This window comes from Danio aesculapii, chromosome 10, assembly GCF_903798145.1.
Source record: "Danio aesculapii chromosome 10, fDanAes4.1, whole genome shotgun sequence".
Lineage (NCBI taxonomy): Eukaryota > Metazoa > Chordata > Actinopteri > Cypriniformes > Danionidae > Danio > Danio aesculapii.
In genome coordinates, this window is record NC_079444.1 from 32,291,835 (window position 1) to 32,316,175 (window position 24,341).

Consider the following 24,341-nt stretch of genomic DNA (forward strand, 5'->3'; position numbering starts at 1 on the left):
CCAGACTGGACAAAAGTCAAGCGAAAGCAGAGACCGAATGTGTGCAAGAGAGACAGAGTGTGCACAAGAGAGACCGAGTGCGCACAAGAGAGGTCAAGTGTGCTTCCGAGAGAGACCGAATGCACACGAGGTAGACAGAGAGAGACTATTAATGCACACATTTGATTAGTCTGAAAATTGCTCTCAGATTTAATTTTTGAGCAGTTGTTATGTTTTTGTTTTGTTTAAAATTGCATACAATTTATGGTTGTAGCCGGGGGTTTTTTGTTTTTTTTTTGGTGCTGAGTTTCACCAAATTGATTGTGAATGATAATTCAGATCATTTTCATTTATTTATTTCATAAAGGTTTCGTATTTGTTGTATATTGTTGCTAGTTTTCATACTCAAGCTGTGAAAGAATATGATTAAGGGTTAACTTTTATGCTGCTGAAGCAACTTTAGTTTGGGCTTTTTTGCTTCTAAATATAATATTCAGCTAGTTTATCATCTTGTGATTTTTTATTTTTGTGCAGCTGGTCTGGATTTCTATTTGTTTAAGTCTGTCTTGTGTTTTAGTTGTCAGAATGCACATGAATTAAAACTGTAGTTGATCAACAGTGTGTTCTCCATGCAGCACGGAAGTGACATTATAAGGGCATTAATGGGAGGATTAAAAACATTCTATGGAAAAGTGACTCAAAAGTTACTTTTAATGGTAATTAATTACTTTTTGGTGAAAAAAAGTAATCGATAAAGTAATTGAGTTACTTCTGGAATGAAGTAACTAGTAACTATTTTTTAGTAACTAGCACAACACTGGTTATAAGAAATATGTTGATTTGCTGCTCAAGAAACATTAAATCAAAGATCAGTGTTAAACAGCTGCACTGCAAAAAAATTATTTTCTTACATTGATTTTTTGTCCAAATATATACATAATTTTAAATCAAGAAGAATTTTCTAGATGAGCAAACATATGGTCTTGTTTTAAGAAATAATGTGGCAAAATTGAGTGAGTCTTTCCTTAAAACAAGCAAAATAATCTGCCAATGGGGTAAGCAAAATAATTTTATGTCAAAAGAATAAAAACAAGATTATATTGCTTACCCCATTGGCAGATTATTTAGCTTATTTTAAGGAAAAACTCACTTAATATTGGCATATTATTTCTGAAAACAAGACAATATGTTTTGCTTGCCTAGAAAATGCGTATTTATATAAGAATTTTTAGATATTTGGGTTAGAAAGAAGACATAAAAATCTAAGCATTTAATCAAAAAGTATTTTAATAAAATTGAAGGCATTTTTTGCAGTGTGATCTTTGATTTGTTTTCAGGACTTTTAAATGAACAGTATGTTAAAAAAGTAGCATTTATTTTAAAACCTAAACCTTTCTAATACTACAAATGTGCAATTTTGATCAACCGAATGTATTCCTTCTGAATAAAAGCAGCATTCAGCTTTTTCCCCCAAAAAATAAGAAAACCGCAGGCCTCATAGAAGGTGATGGAGAGAAGCACTATATCCCTTTATATAAAGCTCCTCTACAAGCGGTTCTCCAATATCCCCTCATGCCTTCTCAACACTATTATTACCACAGTCTCCCACAAAGCCCTGACAGACCAAAACACCAACATCCATTTTCAGAGGGCGATGCGGAGATTAAGGCTGTGTTTGTTTTTCTGCGAGGCATGGCAGGCGTTACCGGTGATCAGGGTTGTTGCTTTAGGGTTTTGGGGGTCCGGCGTGAACCCAGCTGTTAAAGCCATACCCGATAATCCGGTCCAGAACCATGGCCTTCAGCGGGGGAGCGAACGACCCGTCGACCTGCTGAAAGCTGCTAAAATCAGGAAGGCCTTATAATCACCGCCGAAACCACGGGGTCAGACTGTAGCCGCTGAGCTTTGTTCTACAACACCGTCTCTGTTCTGTGTTTGCTGCTTCAGTACAAGTCTAAGTCTTTAAAAATAATGGAAAAATCTGTAAGGTAGTTTAAAGGTGATCTGTGCTGTGCCTGCGTCAATGATGTCATCTGGCGGATTTATATAAATAAAAATATTTTCATTAGCAACTGCAAATGGTTTACACTCGAAACTTCTTATATTTACAATATTATACTGTCTTATAGAGTGGAAAGACACTGGTCATGAAGAAGCTATGCACGTTTGGAGTCTTAAATGATGAATAATATTGTTATTATTATTATTATTACCATAATTATTATTATGAATTATAATAATAATAATAATATGGCGACGCGGTGGCTCAGTGGTTAGCACTGTCGGCTCACAGCAAGAAGGTCACTGGTTTGAGTCCCAACTGGGTCAGTTGGCATTTCTGTGTGGAGTTTGCATGTTCTCCCCGTGTTAGCGTGAGTTTCCTCTGGGTGCTCCAGTTTCCCCAACAGTCCAAAGACATGCGCTATAGCTGATTTTAATTAACTAAATTGGCCGTAGTGTATGAGTGTGAATGTGTGTGTATGCATGTTTCCCCAGTACTGGGTTGCAGCTGGAAGGGCATCTGCTGTGTAAAACATATATGCTGGATAAGTTGGCGGTTCATTTCGCTGTGGCAACCACTGATGAATAAAGGGACTAAGCTGAAGGAGAATGAATGAATGAATGATGATATTATAAATGACAAAAATAATAATAACAATCTTTATGGATCAAATTGCATAATTTGATAGATTATATTAATCATTATTAATTATTACTTTTGTTGGTTTGTTTGTTTTATTTCTTTATTATTACATTTTCATTAAATATTTTAATAATATTAGTATTAGAATATAAATTCTCAAAAATGAATATATCCTGTCAAGAAAAAGCTTTGCACGTTTAGAGTCTTGAATATTGATGATGATATTATGACAATGTGATGATAATAATAATAATAATAATAATAACAACAACACTACATATGCATGTTCACTGACTGAATTCTAAACAAATTTATAGATCCTATTGATCGTTATTAATTAGGACTTTTAGCTGGTTTGTTTGTTTTACACTGCATCCGGAAAGTATTCATAGCGCTTCACTTTATGTTACAGCCTTATTCCAAAATGGATTAAATTCACTTATTTCCTCAAAATTCTACACACAATACCCCATAATGACAATTTTTTTTTTTAATTGTTGCAAATTTATTAAAAATAAAAAAAATAAAAACTGAAAAATCGGATGTACATAAGTATTGACAGCCTTTGCTAAATACTTTGTTGATGCGCCTTTGGCAGCAATTACAGCCTCAAGTCTTTTTGAACATGATGCCACAAGCCTGGCACACCTGTCTTTTTTGCCCATTCCTCTTTGCAGTACCTCTCAAACTCTATCAGGTTGGATAAGAAGCGACGGTGTACAGCCATTTTCAGATCTCTCCAGAGATGTTCAATAGGATTTACATCTGGGCTCTGGCTGGGCCACTCAAAGACATTCACTGAGTTATTGTCAAGCCACTTCATTGATATTTTGGCAGTGTGCTTGGGGTCATTGTCCTGCTGGAAGATGAACCGTCACCCCAGTCTGAGGTCAAGAGCACTCTGAAGCAGGTTTTCATTCAGGATGTCTCTGTACATTGCTGCATTCATCTTTTCCTCTATCCTGACTAGTCTTCCAGTTCCTGCTGCTGAAAAACATCCCCACAGCATGATGCTGCCACCACCATGCTTCACTGTAGGGATGATATTAGCCTGGTGATGAGCGGTGCCCGGCTTTCTCCAAACGTAACGCCTGGCATTCACTCCAAAGAGTTCAATTTTAGTCTCATCAGACCAGAGAATTTTGTTTCTTATGGTCTGAGAGTCCTTCAGATGCCTTTTGGCAAATTCCAGGCGGAGAGTGGCTTCCGTCTGGCCACTCTACCATACAGGCCTGATTGGTGGATTGCTGTACAGATAGTTGTTCTACTGTAAGTTTACCCTCTCTCCAAAGACGGACGCTGGAGTTCAGAGAGAGTGACCATCGGGTTATTGATCACCTCTCAGACTAAGGCCCTTCTCCAAACAGCAGAAATTGTCTACAGACAATTTCTTTGTCTTCATGCTTGGTTTGTGCTTTGACATGCACTGTCAACTCTGGGACCTTATTTAGACAGGTGTATGCCCTTTCAGCTGAATTTACCACAGCTGAACTCCAATTAAGCTGCTGAAACTAAACATCTCAAGAATGATCAGTGGAAACAGAATGTACCTGAGCTCAATTTTAAGTTTTACGCCAAAGGCTGTCAATACTTCTGTACATGTGATTTTTCAGCATTTTTATTTTGAATAAATTTGCAATGATTTCAACAAATCTTTTTTCACATTGTCATTATGGGGTATTGTGTGTAGAATTTTGAGGAAATAAATGAATTCAATCCATTTTGGAATAAGGCTGTAACATAGAAAAATGTGGAAAAAGTGCTGCAACCAATGGACTGATTGATTTACATCAAAGATCTAAATTTAACCAACTACAAAAAGAGCAAATAAAAATAAAATGAATCAGCTAATTCGAAAAATTGCACTTATAAAGGGAAAAAAACATCTCAGAAATTAATACCAGTAGCAAATAATAATAATAAAAAAAAGTTCATTTATGTTCCTGACCTGAACACTTGCAATAATTAATAAACAATGAACTGAGGTGGCAGATTTTTTGACATAAAAATATACATTTAACCTTGCATTATTAACCTTTAAAAGAATAATTAACCAAAAATAATCCACAGAACAAAAAATAACAGCATGAATCTTCATGTTTAAGTGAACAAGCCCTTCAAAACAAAATCTAATGGAGAAAATTCTAAAAGCAGTGTATTTAGCCATGATACATGGAATACTCGACTAGTTATGACAGCTCTCCGACCTCAAAAAAGACTTTAGAAAGCAAGTGTTGATTATCCCTAGTGTGAACCAGCAGTGAGAGGTTGATGGGAGATAAAAAGTTGAATTCATACGCGAGCAGGAATTTCCTTTGGCCTGCTCAAGCCTCGCTGAGAACATTTCCTGTATTAGAAAGTACAGGAAGGAACTAAGAACCAAAGAACCAGTGAGGCCACAAACTGCAAACACCTTTCTGCATAGACAGAAGCCTATAACACAAACATAAAACAAAACGCAAAAGAAAACACTGCATACAACGGCCCTTTGACTGATTTAGATCACAGAATGGCCACTATTTTCCCACCAGTGGCCTGTTCTAACATGACGGACGGCCTGTTCGCCCTGGAGCAGCATAAATCGCACATGCAGAGGAAACATTTCTCTTCTGATTAATGATTCATTTTATTACAAGACCAACTACTCGGATTTTTCGTTTTTCCTCTTTACTCTTCTGTGTTATTCCTACTTTAAGTTTGTCAGGTTGAGTTAATCGCCGAGAATGCAATGTCAATCAAAAGCAAATGTTTCCTCACTGCTGATAACAACCCGCCGCCATCCGTCCATTCAACACAGAATACGACAACCAGGAGATTTTGCCAACGAGCTACAAAGACACACACACACACACACACACACACACACACGTTTTCTTCTCTCTGTATTATTAGCGGTTTTACTTGCATACAAAGAGAAAAATGTCAAAACTTTGAACAAAAATTGTTCAAAACTGATTACAAAAATTATCTTGGATTAATATTTTACAAACAGATGAGTCTAGCCCAGTTATATAATGAATGACTCATATGAGTTTGTATTTTTTTGTGAATTAAAAGACATACAGCAAAGCCAGTACAGTTGGATTCACAAACTTATAAGGCACTTCATTAAAGTGAATCAAAAATATACATAGCTTAAAGCTGAGGTGCCAATATGTGCCCAGGACTACATTTTTGACAACCGACATGTACCCTTTCTTGCACATGTACCCTTTCTTGCAGTTTTTGTTTTCACAAATCCACTAGAGGGCATGTGTAGATTTTTGACAATCTCAGGCTGATTTATACTTCTGTATCAAGCGCAAGCGCATGCTCGGGTGCAGCCTACGCGCGGTGGCATTCTGATGCCGACGTAGATGCACACCTCTCCAAAAATATAACTACATTTCGCAATGGTGCGTAGCGGAAGCTCTGTAATTGGTCGGTTTGGTAGCTGTGACCAGTGTGGGCGGGACTGAGAGCCGCGCGAACCTGTTGAAGCGAGTGTTTACAAGAGTCAAGTCCGATGAAGTAGTTCTAGATAGAAACTTTTGTTTTGTGTTTACCTTATGATTAATGTTGTTGCACGTCGGCGGATTCCCACCTCTAAATGAGTGAGTTTTAGCTACTTGTTCATTAACGTAAAATAAATAAAAATTAAAAAAAACACCCGCAAAGAAATTCGCCAAAGAGGAACATAAAATTCTACTGCCAGCTAGCATTTCGGAAGTGTTATTGCAGAGCAACACAAACAGCACACAGAAGTATAAATTAGCCTTTACTCAGGCACATTCTCTCATATGTGACCTGTCTCGTAATTCAAGTCTCGGTGTACATTTCTGCGCATATTAACGCCCCTTTTGTGCTCATTCGTGAGAAAAGCAGGTTGGCTTGTCGTTGTGCATAATATTGGTATAATATTGTCGTTGTCCATAATATGAGCTTGATATCTAACTGACCCACACACCCCCTTCCCTACACACAACTGATAGTGTTTTCAAAAGCAAACTAGAAGAGAAAAGCCATCACGGTCAAGTACTTCTACTGCAACCATGCTACTTTTTTTGGGTTTCGTTTTTCCTGTTTTCTGGAACTGTCCTTCATTCGACTCAAACCCTGGTCTCTCTTGTTCCATATCTCAAGTCTAGTGTCAATCGCAGTAAGCTACTGAGCAAATTAGTTACGCCCGAAAAGCCGCCCATACTGAGGCAAGCGATCAATGGCATGTTGTGTTTGTTTACACAAAATACAGCATTATGTACCTGCGAGCACATATTTGTCGGTTGTCAAAAATGAACACCAAGGTACATTGTCCCAATGATTCTGGGCTAAAAAGAACACACCTAAATTTGACGAATTTTAGTTTTGTAAAAATGTAGGCCAAGTCACACATTTCCAATGACCCTCCATTTTATGCACCAAGGACCAAGGTTTCAGCTAAAATCTTTCATTTTCAAAGAAGAAAAAAAAGTACAAGTCATGAAGCTGGGTAAATAAAGAAGTTACAGTAGGTTTTGGGTGACCGGATTGCATTGGATGCCACCTCTGACGGCGTTAATTTTCTGATGGATGTTCACTCCTGAACATAGCCTTTCTTATGTCTTTCTTATTAATAATAAAGTTGAATGTTTAAGAAAATGGATTACATGATGACCTTAGTGTCTTCCCACTTCAGAGTAAAACTGGAATAATGTGTGTGATTGCTTTTCTGTATGCCAAAAGATTTGTTTCCTCAGGATCTACCCGGCCAGGACAGAGGTCATAGAGACTTCTTGCGTGGACCTGGACTTTTGAAGAATTTGAGTTTTTTTGCCATTATATGCGTTAAAACTTTTAAAGATAATTCCTTTGTATGTAAGCTGTCAGTTTGGATGTAGATTACACCGGTTTTTAACCAGTTTTGATAAGACTGCTGAGAGTACACTCAGCCTTGGGTATGAAACAGATTGTACTTTGTATGTGTGTGTGTGTTCTATAAATTTTTTGGATCATTTCACAGATCTGGGGTCAACTCTAACCCCAATCTGGCTGTCTGATGTTTATATGCTTGAGATATTAAGATATTGTACACACGCACATGGAAATGTGAGCCTATCTGTGTTTTACCCAATCAGGTTAAAACACCTACAGTACATGTATGACACAGTTAATGACGTTATGTAAGAGAATAAGTGTTGTTGTTTCGAGATTGTATGCAGAGCGGCCTGCTTTATCTGCTTAATAAAACTGCAAACTATCTTCAGTAAACTTTCTTAATAATTGAATCTCTGACTCTAGCACTTTATCTGACAGACCAGTCATTTTTGGCTTCAAACTATATATTCCCCTACACCTTCAAAAGGAACAAATTGTTGAAATAAAAAGAAAATATTTAGTAGAGCTACTAGAATTGTGTTTCTACTTATCATAAAATGTAACCTTAAAAGTAGGGTTGCTCAATTGTGGGAAAAATCAAAATCACAATAATTTTGGTCATAATTGTAATCACGATTATTTAAAATGATTATCAGTGGGCCATATGTCCAAAACGTTTTGGAGATATATATTTATCATAAATTAGAAATACATTAAAAGCATGAATGAATCAAATACACCAACAAATAAAGCCTTTCCCATGCTGCAAAAGTCACATTACAGTACATGATTTTGCTCATTTTTTTATTTGAATAATCATTTTATCTCGATTATTGTTTTTTCATAATCGTTGGAAGCCAAAATCAAAGTCGAAATTTCGCTTGATTGCACAGCCCTACCAAAAAGATCTGCGTAACTCTTTATTTTGATGTTCCACTTTTGAAAAACATCTATCAACTATCAGTCCTTAAACAGAGTATCTAGAGGAATCAGAGAGTAAAAACGGGTTGTATTTCCAGAGTGGACAGCGACAATGCCCGTTGCAACAAACGAAACAAACTGTTTTCTTGTATAAGCGGAAACACAAACAATCTAGCTAAGTGAAAGTATCTTTCAAAAGTGCATTAACTGCAATGAAAAGTATTGAAAAGTTTTTGACTGCCTAGCTACTAAGGGTAACATTACATCATCCACATCGTTATGCCAGCAGTCAATCACCTAAATTACTATAAATTAATAGTTAAATAAATACACACATCCGGTTACAATGAAAACAATATGTTTTTCTGCAGTAGCCTAAATAAATCTTGAGCATTAAATAAACGTTTACATCAGCTGTATTTACAAATATAGCCTATGAATAAACTATACTTATTAATAAATTATTTTTTAAAAACTGCTTATTTTTACATTGCAAGATGCTCCAAAACTGTATTAAAAACTCAGTTAACTCCCTAAAACACAGTTAACTCATTTACGTGAATGCGTTAATAAAAAATCATAAATATTATCTCATTTAACTGCATTTTTTCAACTGCAGGGAGCACAATAAACCAACAATGATCCTGACTTCTGCCAGAAAAGGCAGACATGTTGATTTTTCTCCAGAAAAATGGTTAAAAACGGAGTCCTTTTCCTTCAAATTATTGTACATTCCTTCACAGGAAAAAAAAATATTTATTTGTTTTACAATTATTGGTTTTGCTTTATTTTACATAAAAACGTAGTAAAATAAAGTGTTTTTAATTCTGTTCAATTTGTTTTGGGATTTTTTTTTCATAAAAAAACACTACAAAAAGTATCAATAAGAGAACCGTTAAAGTATCAAACCGATAAGTGGTACCGATAAAAGTAGTAATACCGTTAAAACCTTAATGATACCCATCCCTATTTATCAACTTTTAATACTTTTAAAGACCCAGCAGACACCCTTTTAAAGGGACAAATCACCCAAAAATGAAAATTACCTCATCATTTATTCTCCCTCATGTGGTTTTAAACCTTCATGAGTTTCTTTCTTCTACTGAACACAATATAAGATGTTTTGAAAAATGCTGATTCAACCATCGATATAGTAAACAAATGTATATTATGGAAATCAATAAGCGCCAGGTAACAGCATTTTTCTAAATATCTTCTTTTGTGTTCAACTCAATAAAAAAAAAGTTTAAATAGGATTTAAACAAGTGAAGGGTGACAGAAGTTTCAATTTTGGGTGAACTATCCCTTTAAAGCATTCGCAGTCTGTTTGCTTAATATCTGTCAACACTTTATTTTTGATTGCTCCCTCAACAGACATAAGCACAGAACATATTTCACTAATACTCTAATGAGAGTTGGCTGACAAGTATTTGCAACGTTACTTACAGAACGTCTAAATCAATAAGACAAAATGAAGTGCAAATAATAACTCTTTAGCAAAACTGGAATGAAGTTAGTCGCAACTAAACACATTTCTTTCAGCCATTGTTCATGTTCAAACAAATATTGCCCTAAAAAAGTCCATATGAGTTACAAAAGCTAAAGTAATGCACTTTCTGTCAGCCGGTGTGTGTACAAATATGCGACCTATACGTGGGATTTCGTAATCTCTTCTAAAACATGAGCCCACCTCAGGCCCAAGCCAAGATATTGCACAGACTCCCAATCAAGACTACCAAGAGACTCACAAACACCATCACACATACAGAGCAGCAGCCTGCAGCTACATCTATACATCACAGCCCTGCATTCCACACCACAGAAATATGCACACCGCTTTATGAATGACCCTTCTGGAAAACTAGTCACTTTGGAGAGCAGCATGTGTGTTTTCTAACAACATCTGTGTGGTCCGTTTCTGTAGATTTAGGTGCATCAAAATGGCTTAACACGCCTGTAAAAAAGTGCCTCTTTCAGGTTGTGTTGCATTTGAAAGTTTGTTTTAGAAGGGAGATGCTGCCATCTAGTGGTGAGGAGAAGCTAAAGCTGAAATTCAAGCCAATATTGGATTTTCCTGTGTTTCAGGAAAGGTCTGCCAACATCATGACAAGGTGGACTAATTTTTCTTCCTTGATTTCCTGCTCTCCTCATACATCATGTCTTTTATCCAAGGATTACGGTTATCCAAGACTGCAAAAACATCAGTCATCTTTGGCTGAAGAAAGAGACGCCACCCTGCAGCAGGGGTGCAATTAGAAAAACGAAAAACACGGAGCGCTATCTGGCGGACAAGGAAGGGAACTTTTCTTGACTCTGAACATTGGAATTGTTTTGGGGTCTCAAATGGGAGGAAATAAAATCAGGAAAGCTGGACATGTGTTAGCAGCAAATGCTATTCCTGAAGGAATAAAACAAATCCTGTTTGTTACTCAATAGTCTGCATTGTGTCGAAACACTAATAATGATGCATCATTATTAAACAAAGAGATCATATTTCTAATTCTACATGGTCATAAGTCTTTAAATATGGCCATATTCAAGACTTAATGGCCATATTCAAGACTTATGTAGTATAATATTCTTTATAACCCATTTAAAGTGATAGCTTTCCTCATAATTTTACTTCTTTATCTATCATTGAACCAGAAGCGAGTTAATTCTTAAGCTTAATCTTTAGCTCAGCTCGAATGATTCAAAACATTTATGAAAGCATATCAAAGTAACTCCACATAAACTTAGTGACTTCATCCAATAAGGCTTTTTAAAGGGATAATTCACCCCAAAATTAAAATTCACTCACTATTTACTCACTATTAAAAATAAGATATTTTGAAGAATGTTAGATACCTGTAACCATTGACTTCCACTGTGGGTAAAACAAATACTATGGATGTCAATGGTGTTCAACATTTTTCTTAATAACTTCTATGGTCTTTAACAACAGAATAAAGAAACTCAAACAAGTTTGTGACAAAAGAAGACTGAGTATACGATTCCGATTTAGAATCAGAATCAGAAATCAGAAAGAGCTTTATTGCCGGTTATGATATTACTGAACCGATACCATATTGTTCGCATCTGCATCACGGTGCATCGAAGAAGCAATTGATTTCGACACCCCTCATGATTAGCACCTTAATCCTTTTGTTAAGTCGTGACGTGTGGAATACTGTCTCTGGGTCCGAGCCGCTTCTCATTTGAATTAGGAAAATAATCATTTATGACCACTTTATTGTCGTCTCACACATTATATTTTATCTAAAAACATGGTGTCCACAACATTCTATGGACTTGCTGCATCACAAACACCAATATTTTACAATTTATATAAAAAAAAATGTATCACTTTCCAGTCAGCTGATATTAGGCATGGATATACATATTGCGATTGTGATTTTCAAAAGTATTACATCACTTCGTAAATGTTTATTATTATCATTTGTTGAGTATCCCCATACACTTTGATGTAGTGCTTGGACCCGGAAGCCGATTCGTGTGATGTCACACTTAACAAGCGGATTAAAGCCTAAATCTGTAGACCTCAATAAAAAGTAAATGTAATATAAGAACAAAAAGTCCTGATCTCTACTGCATGTTCTGCTTAAATGGAGTCTGTCTCACCTAAGCAAAGAGAAAACGCTGTAGGAATTTCTGACAGAGCTCTGGTCCACCTGAAGCAAACTGTTCTTCCTCCTGTCTGAACCCTCCTGCGGGAAAGAAAACAGCCTATGAGCTTTACAAAGAGTCTCTTCTTACAATATGAAGGATTCCACAGGAAACCCAGGAGATGCAAGTGAATTCGAGCTCTGATAGATGACGAGGTTTAGAAGATGGCTTGGAATTTATATTGGAGCTCATCCCAAGAGTCTGAACAATACCTTCTGATCGAATTCAGCTGCATAGTAGCCATCGTTCAGTCCAAAGATGATCTCATTCGGATTTCTGGAGCGAATCTGAAGGCAAAGAGACAAAGAGAAAATGTTAAATGATGAGTCTGAACTAGAAGTTACCCTGATTTCAACTGTGTTAAAGGGATAGTTCACACAAATATGTATATTCTGTCATCATGTACTAATCCTCCACTTCTTTTAAACCTGTCTGATTTTCTTTCTTCTGCTGAGCACAAAAGATACTTTGAAGAATTCTGAAAAGGAGCAGCCATTGACTTCCATAGCAAGGAAAAAAGAGATTCTATGGAAGTCAGTGGCTGCTAGTTTCAGAATAGTTTCAGAATATTTGGCTGTGTGTTCAACAGAAGAAGAATCCATAAATGTTTAAAACAAAATGAGTGCGAGTACATGTTGAGGAAATTTTCATTTTTGGTAGAACTGTCCTTTTAAACAGGTAGCAGAACCATTGCAAGAGCAAAATCATACTAGTTTTACTTACCATAATAAAGTAATAAGAAAATTCTGTTTATATTTTGAAAAGCTGAACTCAATCCAGGCCTAATCAAGTTATTTGTCTTTAATCAAGGTAAATCCTGCACAAAATTGTGAATTTTGCATTTTTATGTCATCATTATTTCTTAAAGGGAGGAAGCTTCACTACATGTGATCTGAATGATGCAGGAGACTTTAAATTCCTCCACTGGATGGAATATCCAGCCATTCTGATGTGAACACAGACTCTGTATAGCTTCACAGAAACTACTTAAAGTGATAGTTCACCCAAAACTGAAAATCTGTCATCATTTATTCACCCTTCATTGTTGCAAACCTGTTTGACTTTTTTCTTCTTCTGTCGAACACAAAAGAAGATATTCTGTTTCCATTCAAAAATGCTAATTAAATTTATGCGCAAAATATTGCATAAAGGATGTGCAAATAAAGCAGCGTTTCCATCCAACGAGTCAAAGAGAACAAAATCGTCACTTCCTGATTAACCGGTGCCAAATACCAACAGTAAAAACAGAATTTGCTCCGGTACGAGAAGCTGCGTGAATCTTTTCTTTATTTAATAAATGACTTGCGCTTCAGAAGACAGTATGCCGACATGCAATGAATGCGTGCTGGCGTTTAAAGGTGTGAGACGCAGAGCACAGATGCTCTTGACAGTTCTGGAGGTCATTAATAAAATAACACCAATACTGAAATGGTTAAAGTGTTTTGAAATGACTTTGAAATGGCATTTCAGATGTTTTACAATGTGCTCAGCCTGCTGGTTTGTTCATTTACACACATTTTTATCATCACATGATCCTTTATAACACAATCACATGACCTTTTTTAATACACATACCGGAATCTTTTCGAAATTTTTTTTATACAACTCAGTTATGCGCATATGTTTTTATGCACATTTTCAAAATTGATGCGCATCTTGGCATTTCCATCCACCGATTTATGCGCATATCCAAAATGCATATAAAAATAGGTGGGGGGAACATAGACTTCATTAGTAGGAAAAACGCATACAATGGATTTCAGTGGTTACAGGTTTTCAGCTTTCTTCAGAACTCAACAGAAGAATCTCATAAAAGGTATGGGTGAATTGTCTTTGTCAGACAACATTAATACTCCATTTAACTATGAACATTGACCTTTTAAAAAAAAAAAGTGCAAATAATGCACAAGGTCACAATGATTCATGATCCAAACATATCACTCATAAACCATGTTTAAAGGGATAATTCAAATTGACAAAATTTTAATTTGCTCACTATTTACTAAAGTGAGCAAAGTGGTTCCAAACCTTTATGAGTTTCTTTCTTCTGTTGAACACAACAATATATATTTTAAGTGTTTTTTTTAAACCTGTAACTATTGACATCCACAGCAGGAAAAACCAATACTACGGTTTTCAATAGTCAATGGTTACAGGTTTCCACTTTTCTCTAAATAGCTTTCTTTTTTCCAAAAGAAGACAGACAAACTGCTTTTCAAGAGTAAGTTAATAGTGATCAAATTAAAATTGTGTGTGAACTATGCCTTTACTCATTGTCCGTATATACATTCACTCAGTCATTCATTCATTTCCTTCGGCTTAGTCTCTATTTCAGAGGTTGCCACAGCGGAATGAACTGCCAACTATTCCAGCATATGTTTTATGCAGAGGATGCCCTTCCAGCCACAAACCCAGTACTGGGAAACACCCATACATACTCATTCACACACATACTCATACACTACGAACAATTTAGTTTAATCAATTCACCTATAGCACATATCTTTGAACTGTGGGGGAAACCCAGGCCAACATGGAGAAAACACGCAAACTCCATACAGAAACGCCAACTGGCCCAGCCGGGACTTGAACCAGCAACCTTCTTGCAGTGAGGCGACAATGCTAACCACCCAGTATATTCAATAGAATGATTTTAATAACCTTCATTTACCTGAAAGTGCTACTAGAACTAGAAAATTACGATTTTCATATTGAAATATGTGTTGGCATACATTCAATATTAAATGTCTCTGATTTAGTCAGGGCATTAAAAACTTCATTGGGAGATTATAGATATGGTAAACGTACATTACATAAAAATGTTATCAAGGAAAAAGGAAGTGTAAATTCATGCTGAACATTTGACAGCACATATACCTGCTGTCCTGTGAACCGGAGACCATCCAGGTTGACTTTCCACTCAATAAGCAGTTGGTAGTGTTCTTCTCTCCCACCCCATATTCTCACCACAAAACACGAAAATGACGTGTCCAGGAGGTCTGGCAGCATGGCAAAATCTAAGCTCCGCCATGTTGGATTCTGAAAAACACAAACAAACAACATTATGAAATTTGGTACTTGTCCTTGGTGATACGATGTTATCAAGATACTTGTGTTATGGTAAAATATTATCGCAAATTCAAATATTTGCAATATTCTGTAAAATGCTGCCTCATGTGCAACATGCTACATTTTTGCATAAATACGTTGCTCCAGTTATGTTTTGTTGAAGCTTTGATGACAAATCCACCAGCACTGTACACATTTTACAAATCTAAAACACGATGACATTCTTGTATATTTCCATGTAAAGATGGGGCTTTTCATACATATTATTTTAAATATACAATTGACTGACCTAAACACCTAAACAAAGTGTTTTCAAAAGCAAAAGAAAATTGCATCACAGCCACATGGATTTTACAATTACATTACATTAAATACTCATAGAACGAAATGACTGCAAAATAGATGTACACCATTATTAATGGTTAATCAACGCATTATTTAAATAATCTACATGTTTTAATCTTATATTTATGAAAATTTTCTGTTTTTATTCCTATATCTGTCACTTATTTCTCATTTGCTTTATATTTTAATAATTTGATCATGTCATTAGCCTATATTACATAGGCTATTTTATATACATATTATGCATTCAAGTTTGCCTTGAACTTGAGAGAGAGGAAGAGAAGCAGATTGTACCTGTCAGTGGGTGCACATGGCTCCTAAATAGCATAAAAGTAAGAGAAAAAGTTGGATTTCTTTCTTTATTTCAACAGTCTTTTTTTAACTTAAACCCATTGAATAGAAACTGTAAATAATTTCTTAATTTTTAACAATAATTTTATTTATTAACTTGTTTTGTTTGTTGTATATAGTTAACTATTGTGTTTCAATCCAGCCACCACTGCAAGTATATTTCAAACCTGTGGGAAGCACTGCAAAAGAATGGGCGATTTGCAAATGAATGCCATTTAAGCAGACAAACTTAACATTTTCATTAAAATTCAATTTTATTTATCAAGTTTATTCTATAGCGCTTTTACAATGTAGATTGTGTCAAAGCAGCTTAACATAGAAGTTCTACTAAATTAAAACTGTGCCAGTCCAGAGTTGAAGTTCAGTTTAGTTCAGTGTGGTTCAAATTATACTGCTGAAACTCCAAAGATTAGCTATGTTTCTATCCAAAAATGTGAATTTAAATTATGTGCTAAACTGGAATATAGCATAAAAGATGTGCGAATAAAGCAGCGTTTCCATCCAATGAGTCAAAGAGAACAAAATCGTCACTTCCTGATTAACTGGGGCCAAATATCAACAGTAAAAACAGAATTTGCTGTGGTATGAGAAGCTGTGTGAATCTTTTTTTCCATTTAGTAAATGATTTGCACCTAAGAAGATGATGCAGACATGCAATGAACACGTGGCAATGTTTAAAGGTATGAGACGCAGATAATACCAATACTGAAATGGTTGAGGCATTCTAGAATGATCAAAAAGAATCCCAACACTAGTGTATCGATATTTTCCCTCACCCCTACTTTGTACGCAGCACAAAGGGAAGATCTTTGGCACTAAAATGTATACAAACACAAAGATTCTGACACTCATGACAGCAGTGAACATATCGGTTTTATTAATAATCCATGAGCGTGGTCTGTAAGCATAGTCAATGATGCAGCAAAACCAAGCCAAGCTTTAAAAAGTCTGTCAGCAGAAGCAGATTTGTGCTGTCCAGCAGTCTGGAGGCTAAAGAGGCTCTTCCTCCAAAAGGATGTGCAGCTGACAAAACTATTATCACAGCGACTAGGTCAGCAGAAATACATACAAAACATGACCATCGAGAGACGAAATGAAGGAATGATCACATGACCTTTACACACAAAAAAAGGTAGAGATGGACAGGAAGCCAGTGGAAGGGGGGGAAGACTGAGGTTAAAGAAAGTTTTGACAGAACTGTAATGGCCTGCAAAATAATGCACAGTAAAAGAGTTTCTAATCTGAGAGTTTATAAAAGATATGAATTATTTACAAAAATTAAATAAAAAAAACTACTTTGAAGACAAAATTACTAGAAATTGTAATTACTCTTTTTCTTTATACTTTCCAAATGTTTTTTTTTTTTCGAAAATCTGATTTGCATACGGAAGCGCTAGATAGCCCTCAAAACTGAGGATCACACTCGAAATCAAGGGGTAAGAAAATTTCCCAGAATACACCATCTACAACGGCAGCATGGCTGCATCCGGAAGTCAGGAAATGGGACAAATTAGTATTTTTTTGTCATTATTATGAATTTTTACAACAAACAAGCATGTTTTAAAACATTCATAACCGCGTTTGTGTTTTACCGTCATGCTTTAAAAAAAAATAAACGTTAAAATAAAAACCGCTAATTTCGCTATCTATAAATCCATAATAATAACTCCTGTACAGCAGTCCCACAACATTCTGTCACTCGATGACACTAGAAAACCCTGTCAGAAAAGTCTAGTGGCTGGGAATAACAGGCTTTTTACAGTGTCTGCTATAATGTTAATGTTGTTTTTGTGTGTTTACATAACCATTAATACAGTGTAAATGCACAGTATAGTTTACGATCTTATTGCCACATTAACATTATATCGTTATGATAACATTATGTCGTTGCCTTCAGTGATTTCCTGAAGATAAATACCCCAAAAATAACGCAGCTGAAATAACTACAGCAGTCGCGATCATCGATCTCATATGAAGCAAGAGATTGCGATGACATATGATGACATGTGCGGTGCTGTAGCTCCGTCCCATTACTTGGGGGTAAATTTTGAAGCCCTTCTCCGTCACACTATGTTTCAAGAGCCAAGGGGAAGGGGTACAAAAATAAAATTGGGATGGGGCCATAGTGCCAAGTAGCAAAAAAACACTTTGCATTAACCTTTGTTCAGTCCCAACTTTGGAAAGACTAGATGAGCTTTATTTTTTGTTTCAGACATCATTAGTAAAAACATGATCCTTTCTTTTACTTCATTTCACTGAAGATTTGTTTACAAAAGACAATATTGTGACAATGCCGACTATATTGGATCTGACATTAATATCACAGCATAAAAATGTGAGTAACTGTAGTAACTATTGCTCTGTCTGTTATTACAGACTGTTTTATATGCACTGCTCAGCATTGCTTTAAATTCTGATCTTAGCAAAATCATAGGTGGATCTCAGAAAACGTTATAAAATTTAAAAGCAAAAGGCATTTTTAATGCTTTAAAGTCTGCATGAAACAGAAGCTGCTGGTATTTGTTTCAGTATGTTGTTGTTGTAGTTCTTCCAACTCAATATTGAGCAGGGTTCGGGGCTTTTTTGCACACCATTCACCATTTCGGCAATCTAAAGGTAAGAGGGGCTCAGCTAAGAGAATTGTCAAAATAACATCAACAGAAAAGGACCACCACTCCAAATGTGAAAGCAAACGGTCAGATCTTTTTTCCAGTGAATTAACACAGATTAATTGTTTACCTAAATAACAATAATAACAAATGTAAGCTAGTATAATAAACAGTGTACATTGATTTTTACACTGGACTTTCACATTAAGCCAGTTGAGTGATGTTGGTGCAAGCAAATCCCAACTTTAAAAGGATAATCAAGTTTCTGCCATCATTTATGCATCCTTTACTTGTTCCATAGTTTTTATTCTTATAAAGCTCTTTTGATGAATGCTGGTTGAGTCGATGACAACTTTTTGCACAACTTTTTATCACCAGCATTTTTTGAAATATCTTCTTTTGTATCCACATAATGTCATTTTTTTACTGCAATAACAACAGGCAATAGCAATAAAAACACAACAGATAGAAGTATAGTACAAACAATACAGATATTACTTTTGCAACAAGAGAAATACGACAATTTTAAAGAAGTATAACAATAGTAAAGCAAAGAGAAAGACAACGAGAAAGAAAAAATAAAAAAATAATAAATAATAATAATAATAAATAAAATAAATAAATGAGAGCATATGAAAAAATAATACAAATTAATGCAGAATATTAAAATCACGTTTAATAAGTGGTTTCATGTTATGAGACTCTATTGTTATTCAAGTACAGTTTGCAATTCTCGCTTACAAAATACTAAATTTGGTTTACATTGAGTATATTTACACTTATGTTTAAAGAAACTTTGCAATAATCACATAATGTAATGGTGGGGCAATTTTCTTTTGTGATTGAACTGTCCCTTTAAATTGACTCAAAGTCTAAGGTACAGTGTCAAGTCTCCAAATAGGCTGTTTGTGCAACTATGATCAGTTTTGCTCTAACGACCTTGAGGACAACCAGGGATTGTATATAAACAGACCACCAGCCATGCCATTATGCTGAATTAAATAATCATTGATTTGTCAATTGTGTAATAGTGCATTCGATGCAGCCCTGCCTATTCAGTAAACACACACACAGACAGAACACACACAGTCCTCCAGCTATAAATGTGTCATGGGTGTGTCACTTCATGGGCAAACACACCAATAGACACAGTATTCCTTGCCAATCAAATTTACAAGCCATCACTATCTTCATTCATCTTAAAACGGCTGAATAACAGACCAGAATGAAGCCTTTAATTGTGCCTATAGAAATCTGATTACTGGATGATCATATTCTTTTATGTGTTGTGTTTGTTCTCTTCACACTTGAACAACGCGTCAATGTTTTTCAGCAGAATTACAGGCTTGGACAGAGTGACCACATGCTTATTAAATCCTTTCCAGCAGTCAATGACGACCACCACATCCGCTTAAGAGCCTCCGAGGCCTTCCTCAAATAAAAGGATTGTTTCAAATAAAAAAGTAAAAGTTTGACAATATGACTCCAAAAATACCGTTTAGGAAAGCTGTTTTATATCAGTATATGACGCAAAGCTGCAGTTTCAGCCATATGTGCTGCAGATGAAGACCTGATGCTTTGGTTTTGAGAAAAAAAAAAAAACTGTAACAGTATTCCTTTTGACATACATCAATAGGTCTGTTCTTTCAACACCCTAAAAATATCTGTTAATTAACAGTTTCCATATTTTGTGATTCAGACATTTTCGGTTTATTTATGGCTCTGAGTTGAGATGAGTTGTATGAGATGTTGATCTCTGCTCTGTCAACTTATGATGTTGAAAATTCCATCTCTACAGTTTAACAAAGTGATTTTATTGACATTTTAGTAGTAAATTGAAATAATATAATGTATAAAAAATAAATATATAAAGTAGGGAATACAATTATAGCCTGATGAACAATCACGGTTTCACGTTATCAAGATTATATGCATTCATTCAATTTGAAACAACTACTAGTTTAGAAAATCATGCAAAAACTTATTTAACCTTATATTACTTATATTTTAAAGTGTTGCTTATTGCTGCTCTGGAGTACCAAATAATAAAGAACAAAATATATTAAAAACAAACAATAGTCCATTCTCTTTGGACTTAAAAATAAGCAAAAAAAAAAATTTGAGATTTAAACAGTAATAATTTTACACTGAAAATAAATGACAGAACAATGAATAAATAAAAAATAAATGTATCTGGCTAATGTAAATCTATTTACATATTAGCATACATTAGTATTCCCTTTTAAAGAAAACAAAAACAAAAACAAACGTGTTTGGTATTTTCAGTTTGTATTTTTTTCTCTTTGGAGTAAAAATTTGTATATTCCAATACATGTATGAAGCTGATCGGTCCAGTTCTTGTAACGTGACTAGGATTGGGTCAGTACAAGATTCTGACGATATGATAATCTTGGATAAAAATATCATGGTTTCACGGTATTGTGATTACTGCTCTAAAATATATTCTTTTTAAATGTCTGGGCAAAAAACAACAACTTTTCCCAATTTGAACACAATATATTTTATTTTGAGAAACATTCAAAATATTCTGGAGCAGTAAACATGTCAGGTTAAATGATTCAACTGATCACAGGTTTCTTACAATTTAAAACGGCATCTTTGGACATCTTTTCTGCTGAAGATACTGTTGTCCTAAAAAACCAAGTAGGTATCACTGCAGCTCGGAGACCTCCAAGTGGGAAGGATTACACCACAAGTAGGTTAGGTGACCTCCAAGTGGGAGGGACTTAAACCACAAGTAGGTTAGGTTTACATGTCATGTTACTGTGGGGTTAGGTTTAGGGTTGGGGTAGGTGTAGACATTCATAAAGCACAATATTGGACTCCATGTAATGTACAAGACATTAAATAAATAAAAATGCCACTTGGAGCTACGAACTGCCCGCAAAAGGCGCGATACGTGAACTGCCTTAATTTATAGCCTCAGCCATAGTTAATTTAGTGTGTTTGTGGGTGCATTAGCATCAGTGTACAAGCTTGGAACTTTAAATTAGCACACAGTTGGCATAACTTGTTTAGTTGCAGCAGTTTGTTCTGTGCAGAAACACGGTGTCGAGAAGACTTCACGAGTAATTAACCGTGACGCATTAAAGCGCGGTTAATAGTGAAACCGGTTAATCGTTGCATCCCTAATATAAAAAAATAAGTCTGTAAAATAACAGAAAATGTACAGGCAGTTTATTACAAGGTTTTCGTACTGTTATATAAAACACCAACCCAGACAATAGATCACTTTAAACTATAAAAAATGTCACCTTTTCAAGGCAATTCAAAAGCATAAATAAACAGGGAAAAAATTTAAATATAAAAATATATATCACAAAATACGGAAAGCTGCTAATTTACAGATATCTTTACAGTTTAGGTCATCCTTTTAACATGATTAAAAATTGTATTGATGATATCCAAATGGTTCCTTTTGAGGTCTGCATCAACATCTAAATGTGAAATGTGTCATTTACGCACCACTAAGACAAAAAAAAAAATTTAAATTTGCAACAAACAATATGAGTTTGTGTTGAAATCAGGAGAAGTGAGAAAAAACTGAAAACTGTGTGTTTTTGCCTTGAAACCAAACATAAAATTTCAGGCAGCAAAGTTTAGTCATTAGGGGAAGAGATATTTTTTGTGGTTAATCAAATGATTTATGAAGCAGTGCACTCAAATGTGTTTTTTTAAATGAAAAAGCTAAAAAAAAAAAAAAGTATACCCATGTTTAGAATTGGCCAGTTGTGATCGGATTTAAATTCAATTGTAAAAGCAGATAAGAGGCCTTTTTTAAATCACTGTGAAATATGGCATAGTTCTCATTGTTTCTGCTAATATCATCCACACGTATTAACAAAATAAGACAAAAAAAAAATTTATTATTTAAGCAGAAAATAAAGAGAAGACAATATTGATGGTTCGCTCTAACATTTGCTTTTGTGCTATATCTTGTGCTACACCAAGCTACTATCCTATTGATGTACTGTGTTCAGTCTTTCATTTCACATTGTGGAAAATAATAAAAGCAGTAAATCACCAATGAAAGGAAAAGCACTCACCAATGAGTCTCGGATGACTTCACTCTTGTAAAAATCTGAACGAGGAAAAAAGAACACCGTCAAAAATTAGGGTTCTGATTTTGTTTCCTGAAAAGTTAAAGGCAAAGGTATGCACAGCATGAACCCACACAAAATTTCCATTCCAAATAAGCACTTTTCATTCAAACTTTATACTTGAAGAAAACTGCACAAACATGCACAGTGATATCCACAAAATATAAAATCAGTAGTGTTTTAAACAGCAAACGGTTTTCGAAAATAATAATATTAAATGTGCAGCATTAAATGCATATATTGAAATGTATTTAATGGCTGTGAAAGCCTAAAATAATAAATAATTCTACCTGTGGGCTTCAAAAACTCCAACCTGAAGTTACCCCTTTCATAACGGAAGGGAAAATTAATGTCAAATTAACCCTCAGGGGTCTGAGGTGATTTTGGGGCCCCTAAGATGTTTTGACATGCCCTGATATTTGTGCTTATTTCAGCTACTTATCACATAGTATTGGCCAACATGTATTTTTTTGTATTTAGCACAAACTGTGCTACAATAATATGTGAGAAATATTGATGTACATGTTTGCGTTTTTTTTTCAGAAAAAAGATATTATGCATGGTTAGTAAGTTTTGGAGAAAAAAAAATGTAGCTGAAATAAGGTTAAAAAAAACACACTGTGTGTGCCTGAACAAGACCTTTGAATAACTTCACGATTATGTAAAAATTATTTAGTTCTCTCATTCAAAGAAAACATTACAATGACTTAAATTTTGTAAAGTCTATTTTGGGTCATCTCAACTTTATGCGAGAGTGAAAATGGTCATGAATAATTCACACCTGTAGAGACAAAAGACACTCCCCCACTGGCTAATGTTCACCCATCAAGAGCATTGTAAAGCAATGTCCAGCTGCAAAAGCTAGCCCAAACTAAATGCTTGTTGTATTACTTGAGGTATTATGACCATGAAAACACTCTGGGTAAACAATATGCAGCGCTCAGCATATACAAGTCCACCCCTCACAAATCTATCTTTTAAATTCATATTTTTAATAAGAAGCTATACAATATTATACTTGTGCATATACGTTGGATAAGTCAGTACTGAAGCCAAATCCGGAGCTTATCTAACAAAATAACTTACAATAACGGTCTAAAAACTAGTACACCCAAATGTATATGTTATAGAAAAATATTAAATACAAATTTTGAAAAAAGAGGAAAAATCAAGAGAAGCAAAAATTAAAAAAAAAATGTAGTTACAATTTTTTTGGTTGTTTTTTTTTTTTGTTTTTTTGCAATATTTTGCTTGAATTTAATTGTATTATCTTTCAATTTCTAAATATGTTTGGTGACTAAAATATTATTTTAATAAATATATCCGTTTAATAAATCTGTTTAAATGCACCAAAATACATTGCCTATATTCACTGAGAAATGGATGCAAATTTTCATTTTCAAAATAGGCTGTACTCAGCAATGCTGATCACTGTATGTGCACTTATACAGCATGCACAAAAATATATATTTAAAATGGTATAAAATGTGTTTGCAAAACTGTTGTAATAAAAACTTTCTTGTGCATTAATCCAGCATTTAATCATAATTTCTAAATGACTCTGACATTGAAGTAGTGTAATCAAAAAAGCTTTAAACATAAGAATGAAAAATATTTTAAATATAAAAATTACTTTGAATCATAATCATATTCATAATCAGAATCATATTTTGCCTAAATAAGTTAACTCCGTCCAATTCCATTCTCACAACGTGTTTCTGAGTTTTCTCATCCTTCCCATAGAGTTTGTTCTTCCGAGGTAATCATGTTCAGTGCTGCGAATACATTACAAAAGCATTTTCT

General features: G+C 34.8%; 1 protein-coding gene across 1 annotated transcript in view; it reads right to left on the reverse strand.

The window, feature by feature from the left end:
• Window positions 1-24,341, reverse strand: part of uvrag (UV radiation resistance associated gene) — a 242,107-nt gene that overhangs the window by 201,108 nt on the left and 16,658 nt on the right. Inside the window, exons 3-6 of the mRNA XM_056466831.1 lie at window positions 22,485-22,519; window positions 14,921-15,082; window positions 12,256-12,330; window positions 11,999-12,084 (exon numbers count right to left, since the gene is read on the reverse strand). Coding sequence (XP_056322806.1) covers window positions 11,999-12,084; window positions 12,256-12,330; window positions 14,921-15,082; window positions 22,485-22,519 — 358 coding nt within the window. The remainder of the gene's footprint in view (window positions 1-11,998; window positions 12,085-12,255; window positions 12,331-14,920; window positions 15,083-22,484; window positions 22,520-24,341) is intronic.